Genomic DNA, 15740 nt, shown 5'->3' with positions numbered 1-15740 from the left:
ACTGGGGGCAGGGCTGTACACCTTTCAGCCAAAGATGGATGTGGGTGGATCAAGTCTGCAGGACTCTCCACGACTGCAGGTGGAGCTGGGTGAATTTTGAACTTGGCTCAAGGGATCTTTCACCAACCCTGAGGTTTTACTGTGCCTTCAAGAAGCACTTATTTCTCCTGAGCAAGTGCCAGTGGCATGAGGCTGCCTCCCTCCCTGCTCCTGTCTTGCCTGGGGTTGGGATTTTCTCTCCTCCTGCTCAAGGACTCTGTGACCCTTTCCCTGGGCTTTGTGGTCCAGGGTCAGACTCTGAGAACTGCCCAAACAGGGAGTTTCCCAAGCATTTTAACCAAAGATGATCCTGTTCTCCAAGAGCAGAGCACAGCCCATCAGCTGCTCTCCAGGGAATCAGGCCTTCCCCATGCACATGCACTAACCCAGGCCTCTCTTTTTAAATTTCATCTGGTTGTAGGAGATTGTGCTGTTTCAGCCTTTCCAAGATGGATCCAGAGCAGGTCTTTGATCAGATGGCTTCCTCTTGCACTCAATAAATATTTTCTCTATATTCTGTCTCTTTATTGTTGTTGGTTTTTTGGGATTTTTTTTTAAAGTAAAATAAAAAATCCCTCCCCCACCCCTGCTATCCTCCATCTGCAGCAGATGCAGGCCAGGGGCCAGAGGCAGATTCCCAAACAGGAACTTCTGCCACATGTCAGTGCCTGCTGCTCCTCCACTGCCATCCCCTCCTGTGACTACAGCTCTGCTGCGTTCCACAGCTCTGACAACGGCTCCTTACACCAGTGCAAACCGGAGTTAAACCAGTGTCCTCTGAGGAACAGTCCCAAGTGATTTTGGCCCACAGACTGTGCAAATGTTTTGCTTTTATTAGGCAAATGATGCAGCTGGACAAGCTGGACAAGCTGATCCCCTTGGGAAAGCCTTGGGGAGGGAGGCAATGCCAGCCCAAGGTTCCCAGGGGAGGTGGTCACTCCTCTACAGAGCCAGAGCCTTTGCCCCCCCCGAGGGCTTGGTGAGGTAGAAGGTGGCTGTGCCGCTGTATTTCTCCTGAAAAACAAGAGGAGCAGTCGAGGCTGGGCTTCTGGGGCTGGGGGATGCCAGAGCTGGGGGGAAAGGCCCTGCTGCTCAGTTCCCACTCACTCTACCTCCACCCCTCACTGTACTGTAACTCCTGGTCATGTTTTCTCTCTCCCACCTCTGGCAGAGGCCAAAGGTCTCTTCTCATTTCTGACCCTCCTCTGCCCCTTCTTCCCCCCTGCCCCAGCCATTTTTAGGGTGCACCATGATCTCATAGAGCAGCAAAATGATGCTCTGCCTTGTTCACAGGCCCCATGTCCTGACACCGCCATTCTGCTGGCATTTCCAGCTACCTGTGTGTGCCAAGGTGCTGAGTTAGGGAACACTGGTGATGGCACTGGGATCTCTCCCGGGCTATAACTGCCAGTGTTCAGCTCAGGAGTACCCAAGCTCAGCTCACATCACTTTTCTGTGGATGGACTTGGCCTTCCTGAGGCTCCCCCAGCACCTTTTCACTCCTTTTCTCAATGCAATGAGGTCCTGTGGCAGGGCTCTGTGACTGGCTCAGTGCTGAACTGCCTGCAAGAGCTCAGTGGCATCAACAGACTCAGGGCTACCCCTGCACAGCCATGCATGGGCTCCACCAACCCCAAATGGCTCAGGAGCAACAGTTTAACAGTGTCCCTGTGCTGTGCTCCAGGTGTTCCCTTGGGATCTTTCAGTCAGTCTCCTGGGGCTTTTCTGCCAGTACCTGGATGTGCTGCTGGGCCCTGGCTGCAGCCCCAGCTTCCAGCAGTGTCACCGTGCAGCCTCCGAAGCCTCCCCCAGTCATCCTGCTGCCATAAACCCCATCGACTTCCAGGGCTGCTGCCACCAGCTCGTCCAGCTCCGGGCAGCTCACTTCATAGTCATCCCTGGAGAGAGGAGAGCCGTGCTTTGCCCTGTCCTGCGCCCTGGGCACGACCACTGACAGCTCCAGCTTGTGTCCTGGTGCAGCTGGGTGCTGCACACCCTGGCCCAGCTCTGCCTAGAAGGGCTGTCAGCATCCTCGGTCATCCTCACCTGAGGGAGTTGTGGCTCTCCACCATCAGCCTCCCGAACGTTCTGTAGTCCCTGTGCTGCAGTGCCTGTGCTGCCTGTGCTGTCCGTGCTATCTCGCCGATGACGTGCCTGGCCCGCCGGAACACCTCGTCCCCCAGCCGGCTCCTGGCCTCTGCAGAGACATTTGTGTCCCTGCAGCAAAGCCTCACAGCCTGCAGGATGCTGCAGGGCTGCATCCTGCAACCATCCCGTGCCAAAGCTTCTCAGCCTGCAGCACACTCCCGTCACAGGGTGCGCGCCCACCCGCCTGCCCCAGGTCTCAGCCCACGGGGCACCAAGCTCTTGATGCCCCAAGGAGTGACCAGAGATGGGGATGGGGGGCTGTCCCCACCTTCCAGCTCGGCCAGGGTGGCATCCCTGAGGCTGGCCTTGCCGAGAGCCGCTGCTGCCTCCTCGCACTGCCGCCGGCGCGTGGGGTACTCGCTGCCCGTCAGCGTGTGCCGCACGTTGGAGTTGGTGATGAGCACGGCCAGGCTGGCGTCGCTCAGCGGGACAAGCACGGTCTCCAGGGACCTGCAGGGAGAGCTCAGCCAAGTGCCCGCCCCGGCTCTCAGACACCTGAGCGAGGCCACGTGGCAGGCAGATCCTGAGCTACAGAGGCAAAGTCCAGGTGGTTTGGGATTTCACTCAAGCATTTCATTCCCTCCAAATATTCGTTCCATAATAAACCTTAACGACCGCGGGAAAGACAGCCCAGGCTAGTAGCAGAAAGGTTGCAGGAGGAGGAATCAAGACCAGGAAGAATTAGAGTGCAGGCTGCCCTGCCCCCATGACGAGGTTTTGGGCTGGGTTCAAGGGCTAACCTCTCCCTGCACTCCTGCCTTTAGCTCATGGCCGCAGGGCCAGCTCATCCCCAGCTGCTCAAGGAGCTGGGCCCAGCACAGTGAGCTCAGCGCTCCACCCTGACCTGCAGTCGATGAGCAGCGCGTGGCCCTCCTGGCCCATCACGGATATGAACTGGTCCATGATCCCGCAGGGCATCCCAGCAAACGTGTGCTCCGCTTTCTGGCACGCCAGTGCCTTGGCTACCAGATCCCCATCGTCTGTGCCACAGCAGAGACACACAGGTTAGCAGCTCCTGCAACTTCATTCCTTGCCTGGGAGCAGGGGAAGCAAACATGGAGGTAAAGGGCTGTTTTCCCATGGAATGGGGTTTTGCAGCTGCAGGTGCTTGCTCCTGCACCACTGCATGGCATCTATGCCAGCCTGGGCCCCCAGATCCAGCTGGATGTGATAATTGACACTGGTGTTTCAGGTATCTTGATTTTTGGGGCCATTAGGGTAGGGAGAGGAAGCTCCCAAGGGAACTTCCTCTCATCCCCCTGGCCAGCCCCAGGAGTGGTCCATGGATTTTAGAGGTCTGGGCAGCTCAGGCTGGATGAGCCAGAGGAGCCACACAGGCAGGGCAGTGCCAGCTGGGGAGCTGTTACCCGCTCACAGCAGCATTTTGCCAAGGGCTGTGGGATCTAGCTAAGGGCACCCCCCTCATCCCAGCTCCCACCTGGAAGGAGATGCCAGGGCCCAGGATGGGCTGCTGCCTTACCAGGGCAGAGCTGCTGCAGGAAGGTGTACGTAGCCACCTCCAGAGCAGCCGAGCTGGAGAGGCCCCCACCCAGGGGGATGTCACTGGCCATGACTGCACTGAAGCCTGGCACGGGACCGCCTGCAGGAAGAGAAGAAGAGAAGGGAGGAGGGGGGCCATGAGCCCCTGCAGGACTGTGTGTGCCCCACAGCTCACAGGGAATGGCACAAGGAGCCCCTGTGCAACATTCCAGAACACAGGGTGACCCACAGCAGAGTGTGACCCTGCAGACCCCCAAGCACCTTTGGAGCTGAGATTGAGTTTGCTGGAGCCTGATCCTGGCAGAGCTGCAGGATTACACAGACACTAGAAGAGCCCCTGGAGCACTCCCAAAGCTGGATCTGAGCACCAGTTCCCTGCAAGGGGGGCTCTGACCCACCCCTCAGCCCGGGCCTTACCCCGGTAGTGCTGGATGACGCCCTTGACGTAGTTGGCCCAGCGAGGCAGCCCCGGGCTCAGGGAGCTGCCGGCACGGGGAGCCAGGAACTGCACCTTGTGGGGCTCGTCCGCCTCTGCCGAGGTGGTGACGATGGAGATGGTCCCATCCTGCGTGGGGGATCCCACCAGCACCGTCCCCAGCTGCAGGGCCTGGGGGTGGGGAAGGTGGGCTCAGACCCTGCGGCACCCCTTGGAGCATCCCCACGGGTGGCAGGTGACAGCTGTGGCTGCTTCAGCCCACAGCTGGAGCATCCAAGTGTTCTCTTTACCACCCCAGAGCTCCCAATGCACACTCTGGCTTGGCACAGAATTAAATTTCCTGCTTATTTACTGACCCACAGGGTCAGTCTTCCCACCGAATGTCGTGCCTGACCCCCCAGCTGGGTTCCGGGTGCTGCTTGCTGGGCTCCGGAGGAGCGGTAACCACGTCAAGAATGGGAGAGGCCTCGAGAAGTTTCCTTGCCTGCCAGGGAATTCAGCTGACCTGCTCCCACGCTCCTTGGCCTCACAGTAATTAGCTGTAGGTTTGATTTAGGACTGAGTGGGGACTTCGCCGCTGAGCCAGAGCGGCTCGGAAGGAGCAGGGAGCTCCTGCTGTTCTGAACCATCTCTGCCACCAAAACATCGCTCTCTGGGAACGGGAAGTTGTTTGACGGGGCTGCAGAAAAAAGCCTTCAGCCTCTCGGAGAGGTGGTTGGGAAGAGAATCCCATCCCCGTGAAGCGAGTGAGGAGCTGCTCCGCAGCGGGGGCTGCAGCAGCTCCGGCTCCCAACCCCGTGCTCCTGGGCAGGGGATCCCGCAGGATCCCGCAGGGTCCCGCAGGGTCCTGGGTGGGGTATCCTGGAGGGGACATCCCGGGACGGGGGTGGGAAGGCGGTGGCCGAGGGCCCCCGGCGGCGGCCAGGAGGACCCGGAAGGGCGACACGGCGAGAGCCCGGGGCCGGGCGGCAGAGCACGGCCCTTACCATGGGCAGCACGAAGCCGCCGTTGTAGTCGGTGTGCTCTCCGATGAGGTTGACCCGGCCGGGGGCCCACGCCGCCAGCACCGCCGCATTCCCGAAAGCCGCTTCGTGCGCCCGGCGAGCGGCGGCCAGCAGCGGGGACGAAGCGGGATCCAGCGGCTCCGCCATGGCCGAGCCGCACCGCCCCTGATGAGTCCCGCACCGCCCCTGATGGGTCCCGCACCGCCCCTGATGAGTCCCGCACCGCCCCTGATGGGTCCCGCACCGCCCCCGAGCGCCCCGCACCGCCCCTGATGGGTCCCGCACCGCCCCCGATCGCCCCGCACCGCCCCTGATGGGTCCCGCACCGCCCCCGAGCGCCCCGCACCGCCTCCGATCGCCCCGCACCGCCTCCGATCGCCCCGCACCGCTCCCGAGCGCCCCGCACCGCCCCTGATGGGTCCCGCACCGCCCCTGATGGGTCCCGCACTGCCCCCGATCGCCCCGCACCGCCCCCGATCGCCCCGCACTGCCCCCGAGCGCCCCGCACCGCCCCCGAGCGCCCCGCACCGCTCCTGATGGGTCCCGCACCGCCCCGATGGGTCCCGCACCGCCCCTGATGGGTCCCGCACCGCCTCCGATCGCCCCGCACCGCCCCTGATGGGTCCCGCACCGCCCCTGATGAGTCCCGCACCGCCCCTGAGCGCCCCGCACCGCCCCCGAGCGCCCCGCACCGCCCCTGAGGGTCCCGCACCGAATCCGATCGCCCCGCACCGCCTCCGATCGCCCCGCACCGCCCCTGATGGGTCCCGCACCGCTTCCGATCGCCCCGCACCGCCCCCGGGCGTCCCGCACCGCCTCTTCTCATGGTCCTCGGAATCGCTGCTCTTGGGCATCCCTAAGGACAGGCCGAGCGCTCGCCCACACACCCCCCGTGTGTGCCTGCGGCGAGGCCGGCACCGGTAACACACAAATCCATATATGCCAAAGGCTCTCCTAATGCACACAGAGATAAATACGTGTTTGTTCTGCACGTGTGTCTCATATATGCGGTTTCTGCCTCGGCAATGTATGGAATATATATATCTGTACAGATCAATAGGTATACGTGTCACTGTGTTACACCTATGTACATCGGCCTCTGTGCTTTCCGTTCAAGTACGCGTACACCGGTGTGTGTGTGAGGTTCTCCCCGCCCGTGGGGCCGGGCTGCTTCGCTCCGCTCCTGGGGCGGGGCCCGTTCCCGGTTCCCGATTCCCCATTCCCGGTTCCCCATTCCCGGTTCCCCGTTCCCCGTTCCTGGTTCCCCGTTCCCCATTCCCCGTTCCCCGTTCCCGGTTCCCCGTTCCCCGTTCCCGGTTCCCGGTTCCTGGTTCCCATCCAGCCGCCGTCGCGGGATCACCTGGCCCTGGGGGACGACGAGCCCATGGCCAGGAAGGAGCCGCTGCTCAGCGCCCTTAAAGGCGAGGGTGAGGGTGAGGGTGAGGGTGGGCCCCCCGGCACCTGTGCGAGCTTCTCCTGGCGGCGCCTGGCCGCGCACCGGTACCGGTCGGACCGGACCGACGGCGGGGCCGCGCTGGGGCCCCCCGGGCCAGCCCCGCCGCCCGACCTTGGCTCTGAGGAAGTTTACCCGAGTTCCTGGCCAGCAGGGCGGATCGGGCCGTGCCGCGGTGTCGGATCTCCCCGCGGGGCCGTGCAGAGCTGTCCCCCCGGTACCCCTCTCCTTTCCCCGGCTGGGCACCCACGGGTGCCGCCTCTCTCTGCTCCCCGCAGAACGGGTGCTGCGGCTGCGGCAGGGCGGGGGCCCCTGCGCGGACAGCTCGCCGCACCTCGTGTCCCTCTGCCAGCTGCTGGAGAGCATCCTGCGCAAGGGGCTCCGACGTGAGTGACCCTTCGTGCCCGGGCGGGCGGTGGCAGCGTCCCCGGACCCACGGCGAGGGGTCTCGCACTCCCTTTCTCCCGCAGAACCGACCTGGGGTTTCCGCAGACAGGATTTCTGGCACTGGCTGGAGCAGCTTCCCGTGGGGACCAGCGACCGGTGAGCATCCCCAAGCTAAACTGGGGTGAAAATCTGAGCTGTGGTGGCGTCTGTGGCAACATGCTCATCCCAAAGACCCCAGGTGCAGGGAGGACGCTCTGGTGTGCTGCCAAAGCTGCTTCTCCTGTCCCCAAACAGGCCGACCCCTCTGTCCATCAGCATCCGGAGAGCCGGGGGCTGTGAGCGGACGCGGACGGCGCAGGGCCGCGGGCGGCACTTTCTGCGCTTGGCCCTGCAAGGGAAGGTGCTGGCGGTGGCCGTGAGGCAGCTGGCACAGAGCCCCCGACTCCTGGAGGTGCGCTCGTGGGGGAGCTGCCAGCCACGGGCGGCGGGCTGCGGAACGGAGGCGTAACCTGTGCTATTTCACTGGGTTTCGGTTTTATGACCCAGGGAGCTCCATCCTCGGCAGTGAAGCTCTCCGGGGTAAGATGGTGGCTCACTCGAGGCAGGATGCAGCCTGGGTTATGGCAGTGCACTGCTGCAGGGAAGGGGGAAGAGTCCACTGTGCTTTTTCTAATCCAAACTTAGCACTGGAATCTAAATACGTTGCTGCAGTGATGGAAAAAAAACAACCAAATGTGTAAATATTTAAACATGATTTGAATCCATCTAAGGTTGGCTTTAGTGGCATGGGATAGGGAAATTTCTTCTGAAGTATCTTCCATGTTATTCATTTGTACCAAGGATTCTGGCTCAAGCAGACACAGTCTGGCTTTGCGGGGAGGTCATGTCAGATCGACCTGGGCTGAGGGGCGGCACAGGGTTTAAGTGGCTACATTGCCTTGACAGGCTGCAGCGCTCCATCCATCCACAGCCAGGCTCCTTGGGGGGCCAGGCCAGGGTGGAAGCCCTTAATCTTTTGATTATGATAAATAACCCCATGTTAAACCTGTACATCAATGGTTTATAAATCACCCGCGCTGCTGGTGCATGAGCAGATTGCAGACCTGGCAGTGCAATTGCAAGTCTTGTGTAGGAGAGCCTGGGCAGCTTTGCTGTGCTTCTAAGGGGAGAAACAGTCAGTAGCATTTGCTGCAAGTCTTTGTCTGAATTTTGGGAAAAAAGGTACCAAGCTGCACCTGTGCTGGTGGCAGGAGCCTGAGATGAGCCTCCAGCAGCAGCTTGGGTGCATGGTGCTGAGATGCTCTCGAGGCCTTGCTCCCAGGACTCATTAGTTACACTGCAAATGGCTTTATTCTCTCCTCTGCCGTGCCCCTGTGAGGCTGTGGCTGCCAGGAACCCAGCAGTGACACTGCCTCTCCATCCCATCCCTCTGCAGAGCCCTTCCTCTCGCTGCTGCTGGTGCTGACAGAGATAGATTTCTCCCTGGATCTGCAGGTGCAGTGGTGAATCAGTGGGGTGGTGACCAGCACAGGGCTGCCAACGTGGGGCCCTGGCCCCTTCCTTGCCGGGACCGATGGTGCTGACACTCCTTTGTTTGCAGAATTGCAGCTTCTTGGACGAGAGCTGGCTGCTGCCGGTAAGAGCCCGTCGCTCCCGGGAGCCGTCCTTCTGCCACCTGGCCCTCCCTGAAAAGTCAAATGAGCAAGAGAAGGAAGGGTTTGGTGGAGAGGGATTGCCATGCACCCCGGGGTGAATTGGCTCAGGTTCACCGGGCCGAGCAGATCCTGCAGGGCACCTGCGCCATCACCAGGAGCAGATCCCAGCATTCCCGGGAGTAAAACCAAGATAGAGAAGTACCCAGGCCTAAATCACTGATATAAGTGAAGTTTTCCCATGCTCCCTTCCCTGATTTCTTGCCAAAAAAATCCCCATTTCCCTGGGCTGACACAGATTACGCATCAGTTGGTTTTGCTCTTGGTTTGCTCAGTGAAACATCAGTGTGTTATTGAGAACAGCAGGGACGCCTTCATGTCTTTTAACGATGAAGAGCATCCCTTCACCACCTTTTAAACCCAAAAGAATCCCCAAAAAGCTCGAGGCAGCTTTGGGACTGGTCAAGGCGTGCACTGAGCCGTGGTGCTGCTGCAGAGCCTGGGATCCCGCTGGCTTTGGGGCATTTCTGACAGCCCGTGCCCCCGGCCGAGCTGGCCGTGTCTCAGGGCCCCGGCTAATGCGATGTGACAGTAAGTGCTGCTGCAAACAGCAGCGCCTCTGGGGAGGGGCAGCTGCGTCCCCCGGCTGCGTGGGGACGTGTGGGGTGAGGCAGGAGGGCTCTTCAATGAGTCAAGGGTTTGCTGTTGCTTTGCCATCCCATCCCTAGAGCAGATTTGTCCCTTTAGGGTCTGGGCACAGCTGAACCCTGAGAGAGGACAGAGAAAGGAGCAGCCACTGATGGTCCCAGCTCAGCCTGGGACACTGGGACTTGCCTCTCCCTGGGCTTCCAAAGCCCTGGGTTGGCATCAGTGCCAGAAATTATCCAGGGCATGGAGTCCCTTGGATGTCCCATGGTCATTGCCAAGGCCACTGTCACCATCCACTCTCTTTCAGGTGTGCAGTACTTACGAGACAGTCCCGTGCCGAGCACTGGGGATGGTGCTCAGGTAGGAATTCCTGATCCTTCTCTCCACTCTCCAGAGGGATCTGGTCATCACAGCACCAAAAGTGCCCCAAAAAGGGAAATGAATATCCTGCTGTGAGCATTAGGGCTGTCTTGGGTGCTTTTCTCCCCATCCGCTGAGCCTTGCCAGTATCTGCTGTCCATGAGGTGGCTTTTCCCTGCATTCAGTATATGGGTGAAGTGTCGTGGATGGTTCAAAAGAGGAGACAGGCAGGGTCTCTGGGGCTGAGTTGAGGCTCGGCTGCACCCCCAGGTACGTGGACGGCCGAGTCTTTGTCACCAAGGTGCTCCCTGAGAGCCAGGCAGAGGTGGACGAGGTGGTGCTGGCCGGTGACATCCTCGATGAGATCAACGGCTGCTCACTGAGATACGCCTCCCCCGGGCAGGTGGGTGCGGACAGAGGGCTGGGCTGTCCCCCTCCTCTGCCCCCTGCTCCCCTCTGCTCCTTCCTCCTTCTAGGCTGGGGCTGTGCTGCAGGGGCTGAAGGGACAACCGCTCACCTTCCGCCTGCTCCGGTGGCGGTGGCACGACGGGACGGTCTTTGAGCCACTGCTGCCCTACCTGAAGGCCCTGAAGGAGAAGGAGCCCCACTTTCAGCTCCAGCACAGCCCCCAGCACAGGGGCAACGGGGAGCCCCGGCAGCTGCAGGGGGGCAGGTGGGTCTGTGCCACGGGCTGCCCCCAGGCTGGGCTGAGCATCCTGGCACTGGGACACCCTGTTCCCACGCGATCCCTGATCTCTGCTCGAGGCTGTGGGGCCAAGGCTGCCCCCAGGGCCTGGAAGTGGGGAGGGGGCTGGGAGCATCTTCCTCTGCAAAGAGCTGTGGGGTCCTTCCTCTCATGCTCCCGAGCCCTTTGCTCCCCAGGCTGCTCTACGACCTGCGGTTCCTGGGCCAGACCAGCGTTGGGACGGTGAGGCCGTGGGGCAGAGACCTGCCATGGGGTGAATCATCTCTTCTGGAGCTCTTTTCATCTGTCCAAGGGTTATTCCCTCCTTCCCATTCCATTTCAGCATGGTGGCAAAGAGGTGCTGGAGGGGGCCATCCCTGCCGTGCTGGAGAGGAGCTTGGCAGCGCGGGTGAGCAACAGGGCTGGGGACATCCTGGGAAGGGCTCTGTCAGAGAATGCAGGGAAACATCTCTGCCAGGGAGATTTTTTCCTGCCAGCCCCAGGTTCACTCGGCTTGGCTGAGTATTTGCCACCCCATCACCCCTGTGGGGCTTTTTCAGGTCAGAAGCATGTCGCAGCCAGGATAGGAAAGGGCATTAAGGAAAAAATGCAACCACATGCAGGAAAGCGCTTGGAAAACTTTGGGAAGGCTAAGCCTGATTCCGGGGGTGCTTTAGGGCTCAGGTCACTGTTGTTGGAGCCTCTGGGGGTTGTTTGTGAAAAGGTTGAAGTGTGGAAGCACTGGGTGGTGGGAAAAAAGGGCAGCAGAGAGAAAACTTGAAAAAGCTGAGGCTGACTGCTTCATCACCTCTGCAATTGGATAATCTCTGGTGAGTGTCTGATTTAAAAACAGAGCTCAGGGCTGTGCTGATCGGGGCTTCTTCCCCCTCATCACCCCTGCAGGAGGTTTTATTTGATGTGAAGGAGGCAGAAGTCCTTGTGCAGGAGAAGGCTTCTTCCAAGGTGAGTGACATCCAAGGTCTGGGAATCTGGTGGCATGGAGAGCCCAGCTGGAGGGGTCCTGGGGACAGTTTTAAACCAGGAACGGGGCCGACAGGGCCTGACCACAGCCCCAAACACCAGCCCCTTCCTGTGCCCTGCGCAGCTCCTGTGCCGCCATCCCTACCCCTCCATCTCCTGCGTGGGACGCCGCACGTGGAGCCCCAGGATCTTTGCCTTCTGTGTGGTGTGAGCGCTGCCTGTGGGCCCTGGCAGGCGGACAGAGGGATGTGGGTCTGGGAAAACGAGCAAGCGAGGTCCAGAGCAGCCGCAAGGGCCCTGGTGCGGTGGGAGGCAGGGCTGGGCTTGGAGCTCTGCTGGATAATGGACGTGTTTCCAATTTTAGCTCTTCCCCCGAGAGCCCTGATGGGAGCACGTTGGACTGCCTGGTGTTTGCATCCAGTTCTGAGCAAGAATGCAAGGAAATCGTCAGGAGAATCGGTAAGGGAAGGGTTTATGGCTTCAGCTATCATCAGTCACACCGTGGAATACCAGGAATTCTGTTCCGGTCCACCACACGCAGGATCTGACTTAATTCCTTTTGAGGTTACGAAGATGAAGAGCTATTTTGATATTTTTCTGGTTTGGGTTTTTTTTTTAAGGACCACTAGACAATTACTTTATTTTAAGAAACAGCTTCTAGGCATCGCCAGATGCTTCATTGTTTCCAGTAAGGACTTAGAGGAAACACCATTTTTAAGGGATGTTATTTTAAATATACTTTTCTTACAGGAGCTGAAGCTGCTACTGCAGCACCAAACCAAGCATTCACAAACAAATCCTATGACTTGGAATCTTTCATTTTCAATCGGCCCAAATGCAGGCTGTGTGGTTCTTCCTGAATTACACGGGCTGCTGATGATCCTCAGATTTCCCATGGGGACATTCCTGGCAGGCAGGGTCCCTGGAGAGAACTGCCCAGGTGATTGACCTGAGATCACCGAGCCGAACCTAAAGTTTGAGCGGGTGCTTAACTTTGTGTCTAAGATGTGAACCTAATTACTTTTTATCAAAGGAATCCCTTCCCCTACAGCTTTAAGCAAGGAGAATAGGAAAATACTTGTTTTAAAACCTATCATTTCAGAACAGGATTCTGGCAGGACACTGCTGTGAGCCAGGGGCTGGGTTTGCTCCAAGTGCACTCGGGGCAGTGTAGGACAGGGAGGTGAGGAGTGCCTGTTCCTCCAGCTGCAGGATTTAAGCACACGGAGTGGTTTGTCTGAAGGAGAAGCGCACCATGAGGCAGCACTGTCCCAGCAGCAGCCGAGGGATGCAGGCCCTGCCTCCCAGAGCGAGTTGCGATGGATTTCATGCTCTTCCTCACCATCGTGGTGGGAGCTCATGGACAGCCAGCACCCGTTTACTCACGTCTGGTCAGAACTGCTGCTGCTCTTCCCCCAGAACACCTCAGCACTTCCATTGGAATAAACCAAGCCAGGCTGGCTCAACCACTTCCCTGTGCTGCTTTCTGTGACAGCTCCAGCCTTACTCGTAGAGCCTGTTCTGGCAGGGCTGAGCAGCCTTGCCCTCCAAGCTCAGTGTTAATTACACTCAGCGCAGTCTGAGCATTTTCCTCCAGCACAGCCCAGCCGGGCCCGGCAGCTGAGGAACCCAGACCTCCTTAGCCCAGCCTGAAGCAAAGGTTTGAATACAGACTCCATCCAAAAAAGTCTGGATGGGAAACGAGAATCCCATGGAGCACCCAGCCGTGCCGCAGCAGCCCATCTGCTCCCAGGGTGTATGGTCAGCTGTTCCCCTTGCACACCATCCCCCCGTGCAGACCCAGGACCGGCACAGCCCAGCCCATGGCAACGCTCTCCCCGCTGCTCAGAACAGCCAGGTGGGTTTTGCTTCAGCCAGACCAGTCGCAATTCCAAAATAAGCTTTCCCTGCATGCACTGGAAAGGAAGAAAGAGCTAAGCTTGTGCCCTGATTAGAGAAAAGTCCCCCAAAACCCCACTGCAGCCTTGGCCAGTGATCCTGGACCCTACACAGCTGTAGGGCTCTGCTCTCACAGGCCACAGCAAGGGCTCAAGCTGCACAAGATCTCCAAAATACTCCAGAAGTTCTCAATTCTTTTGCCAGTAGAGGTTAAGATGATGCAGCAGCAGCCCAGGCTCACAGGAGGCTGTAGGAGGCAGAAGCTTCTTCAAGCCCATTCAAACCAAATGACAAAGACTCCTCACATGTGAATGTAAAACATTTAATTTAAAAATGTTGACACTACAATATATAAAATAGCTATTATAAATGCACATAGTGTATTCTATAGCTGCCAGGTTTACGTTTTTAGGAAACTGTAAGTTACACTGTGGTTAAGACTTGTAGTTTCACCCTCTGAAGGAAGTCCACATTTGATCACAGTGATGCATGGTCAGACTAACAGCCCCAATTGTTAAACACTTGGATCAAGTCATAACCAGTTTTATTGCAAAAGGACCCTGTACACATTTATATCAATTCTAGTACCTTACAAGTTTATCTACCCAACAAGTCATTAACATACAGAAACATGCATGAGAAGCAAGAAAGAACACCCATCCCTTCTGCATATTAGCAACTTGTCACTCCTGAGCCTGAGGCTCAACATCACTGAGGTTTATGTGAACAGTCACTTTTAGCATTCATCCTGAGTGAAAGATGGAATGACTTAAGTACAAATGCAACATATTATAAACAATTTCTTACAAAAAAAGTCACAAATTAAAACCAAAGTATTTTACAGAATTAACTACAAAACACCATAAAAACAAGCCTTCACTTAAGCCCTCTCTCCCCGTATCCTGCGAGCCAACTGGATATCTTTGGGCATGATGGTGACTCTCTTGGCATGGATGGCACACAGGTTTGTGTCTTCAAACAGACCCACCAGATATGCCTCGCTGGCCTCCTGTTTCAAGAGCACAAGAAATGTTGTTAAAAACCCTCAGCGCAGCTCCCCCAGCACCGCAGCCCAGCCGGCCCTCAGCAGTACCTGCAGAGCACCGATGGCCGCACTCTGGAACCTCAAGTCTGTTTTGAAATCTTGGGCGATTTCCCTGACCAGCCGCTGGAAGGGCAGCTTGCGGATCAGCAGCTCCGTGGATTTCTGATAACGACGGATCTCACGGAGCGCGACGGTTCCCGGCCTGGATGGAAGAGGCAGGAGGGGGCGGTGAGGCGGGGCAGCGGCTGCGGCAGCCGGGGCCGAGCCGAGGGCCTTACCTGTAGCGGTGAGGCTTCTTGACGCCGCCGGTAGAGGGGGCGCTTTTCCGGGCCGCCTTCGTGGCCAGCTGCTTGCGCGGCGCCTTCCCCCCAGTGGACTTGCGGGCGGTCTGCTTTGTACGGGCCATTTTTCCTCACTTACCTACAGACACACACACGCGTGACAGCGGGGCCCGGCTCTCCCCGTGAACCCCAGGCCCGACGACACAGCGCGCAATCCCCTCACGTTCCCAATGCCCCCCTCCCCCGCCGCGGGCAGGCAGCCAGCGGCCTCCCCCGGGACGGGGAGGAGGAGTAACGGTTACCCCGCCGCCCCCGCCTCGGGGCCCGGCCGCTCCCCTCCCCGGGGAAAGCGGACTGAGTCACGCCGCCTCCTCCTTCCTCCCGGGCCGCTCCGGGGTGGGGGAGGCGCAACGGTGGGGGATGGGAACCGGCCGTGACTCAGGGCACGTAGGCAAGGGCCCGGCCTGTCCGCCGCGCTCCCGGAGGACTCAAGGCCGCGAACGGTCGCGCAGCACCACCGCCCGCTTCGAGACGCGTCCGCCGTCCAGTACTTACCGGTTGGAAGAGAAGGAAGCGCCGGTGCCGGTAGCGCTGCGCGCCGAAGCCTCTACGCTGTGCTGCCGCTCGAGCCGCTCCTCAGCCGCCGCGCCGCTCACTGCGCCCTCCCCGCCGCGGGGACACGCTCTTTATAGTGGGGGCGCGCGCGCGGCGCGGTGACGTCACAATGCCTGTAAGCAACGCGCTGCGCTATTGGCCGGGACCACCGCCGGCGCCGTCGCGTCACCACACACAAAGGCCGTGCTCCGGTTCCCCGGCGCTGATTGGGCGCACGGCCGGGCGCTGATTGGTTGTTAAAGTAGGCGTCCGATTGGGTGTTGAGGGAGGAGAAGGACCCAATCGGCGGCGGGCGGGCGCTCTGCGCGCTGATTGGACCAAACGGGGCAGGGTTTGGATCCTACCCTTTGTTGCGAAGCTCCACAATGGGAAGTCAATAGGAGCGGGGCGAGCGGCGGCGGCGCCGCGGGATCCCCCGGGCACCCCGGGACGGCCCCGGCCGCCCCCGCCGCGGAGCGCCGGCCCCGGCCGGCGGGGCAGAGGCGCCCGGCAGGGGCTGTGAGCGGCGAGGGCCGGGCCGCGGGGTCCCCCCCGCCTCCGCCCCCTCTCCCCCGGGAGCCGCCGGTGTGCGGCCGCTCGACACCCGCGCTCGGGGGTGGCCCTGGGG

At 59.7% G+C, this 15740-nt stretch overlaps 3 protein-coding genes across 11 annotated transcripts; 1 reads left to right on the top strand and 2 right to left on the bottom strand.

Moving 5' to 3' along the window:
• Positions 1–230: 230 nt before the first annotated feature.
• On the bottom strand, positions 231–5372 carry GALK1 (galactokinase 1). Its single transcript, XM_068209484.1, has 8 exons — positions 5110–5372; positions 4105–4294; positions 3668–3787; positions 3032–3167; positions 2456–2637; positions 2086–2236; positions 1775–1937; positions 231–1053 (listed from the first exon to the last, which is right to left on the bottom strand). The coding sequence occupies exons 1-8, from the start codon at positions 5272–5274 to the stop codon at positions 982–984; spliced, it is 1179 nt and encodes a 392-aa protein (XP_068065585.1). The 5' UTR covers positions 5275–5372; the 3' UTR covers positions 231–981.
• Positions 5373–5899: 527 nt separating this feature from the next.
• Positions 5900–13991, top strand: LOC137485155 (uncharacterized). Of its 9 annotated transcripts, none has more exons than XR_011005201.1 (10): positions 5900–7546; positions 8403–8461; positions 8568–9627; positions 9898–10030; positions 10510–10555; positions 10656–10721; positions 11216–11275; positions 11418–11500; positions 11658–11752; positions 12500–13991. XR_011005201.1 is itself a non-coding variant. In XM_068209477.1 (9 exons), the coding sequence occupies exons 4-9, from the start codon at positions 10484–10486 to the stop codon at positions 12532–12534; spliced, it is 411 nt and encodes a 136-aa protein (XP_068065578.1). In that variant the 5' UTR covers positions 5906–8461; positions 8568–8603; positions 9575–9627; positions 9898–10483; the 3' UTR covers positions 12535–13991. The 9 variants fall into 9 exon arrangements, 4 of the variants coding, with proteins under 4 accessions (XP_068065575.1, XP_068065576.1, XP_068065577.1 ...); XR_011005204.1 differs by having other exon boundaries at positions 5902–8461; positions 8568–8603; positions 9575–9627; positions 9898–10300; XM_068209477.1 differs by having other exon boundaries at positions 5906–8461; positions 8568–8603; positions 9575–9627; positions 9898–10555.
• H3-3B (H3.3 histone B) lies at positions 13499–15228 on the bottom strand. Its single transcript, XM_068209478.1, has 4 exons — positions 15074–15228; positions 14516–14657; positions 14286–14439; positions 13499–14201 (listed from the first exon to the last, which is right to left on the bottom strand). Exons 2-4 carry the CDS (start codon positions 14641–14643, stop codon positions 14073–14075), a joined length of 411 nt encoding a protein of 136 aa, XP_068065579.1. The 5' UTR covers positions 14644–14657; positions 15074–15228; the 3' UTR covers positions 13499–14072.
• Positions 15229–15740: the final 512 nt, after the last annotated feature.

The sequence above is a fragment of the Anomalospiza imberbis genome, chromosome 19 (genome assembly GCF_031753505.1).
Source record: "Anomalospiza imberbis isolate Cuckoo-Finch-1a 21T00152 chromosome 19, ASM3175350v1, whole genome shotgun sequence".
In the NCBI taxonomy this organism is placed as follows: domain Eukaryota; kingdom Metazoa; phylum Chordata; class Aves; order Passeriformes; family Viduidae; genus Anomalospiza; species Anomalospiza imberbis.
Note: the sequence above shows the minus strand (reverse complement) of the source record. Positions and strands in the feature narration are given on the sequence as shown.

Excerpts from the sequence above, each read along its gene's own strand:
- LOC137485155 (XM_068209474.1), top strand. The coding sequence starts at position 10,484 with ATGCTCCCGAGCCCTTTGCTCCCCAGGCTGCTCTACGACCTGCGGTTC. Across the intron at positions 10,556-10,655 it reads GCCAGACCAGCGTTGGGACG|CATGGTGGCAAAGAGGTGCT; the intron begins GTGAGGCCGTGG and ends ATTCCATTTCAG. Across the intron at positions 11,753-12,499 it reads GGAAATCGTCAGGAGAATCG|CTGCAGGATTTAAGCACACG; the intron begins GTAAGGGAAGGG and ends CTGTTCCTCCAG.
- H3-3B (XM_068209478.1), bottom strand. The coding sequence starts at position 14,643 with ATGGCCCGTACAAAGCAGACCGCCCGCAAGTCCACTGGGGGGAAGGCG. Across the intron at positions 14,440-14,515 it reads AAGAAGCCTCACCGCTACAG|GCCGGGAACCGTCGCGCTCC; the intron begins GTAAGGCCCTCG and ends TCTTCCATCCAG. Across the intron at positions 14,202-14,285 it reads CGGCCATCGGTGCTCTGCAG|GAGGCCAGCGAGGCATATCT; the intron begins GTACTGCTGAGG and ends CTCTTGAAACAG.
- GALK1 (XM_068209484.1), bottom strand. The coding sequence starts at position 5,274 with ATGGCGGAGCCGCTGGATCCCGCTTCGTCCCCGCTGCTGGCCGCCGCT. Across the intron at positions 2,638-3,031 it reads GCGCTGCTCATCGACTGCAG|GTCCCTGGAGACCGTGCTTG; the intron begins GTCAGGGTGGAG and ends CTCTCCCTGCAG. Across the intron at positions 1,054-1,774 it reads GGGCCCAGCAGCACATCCAG|GAGAAATACAGCGGCACAGC; the intron begins GTACTGGCAGAA and ends CTTGTTTTTCAG.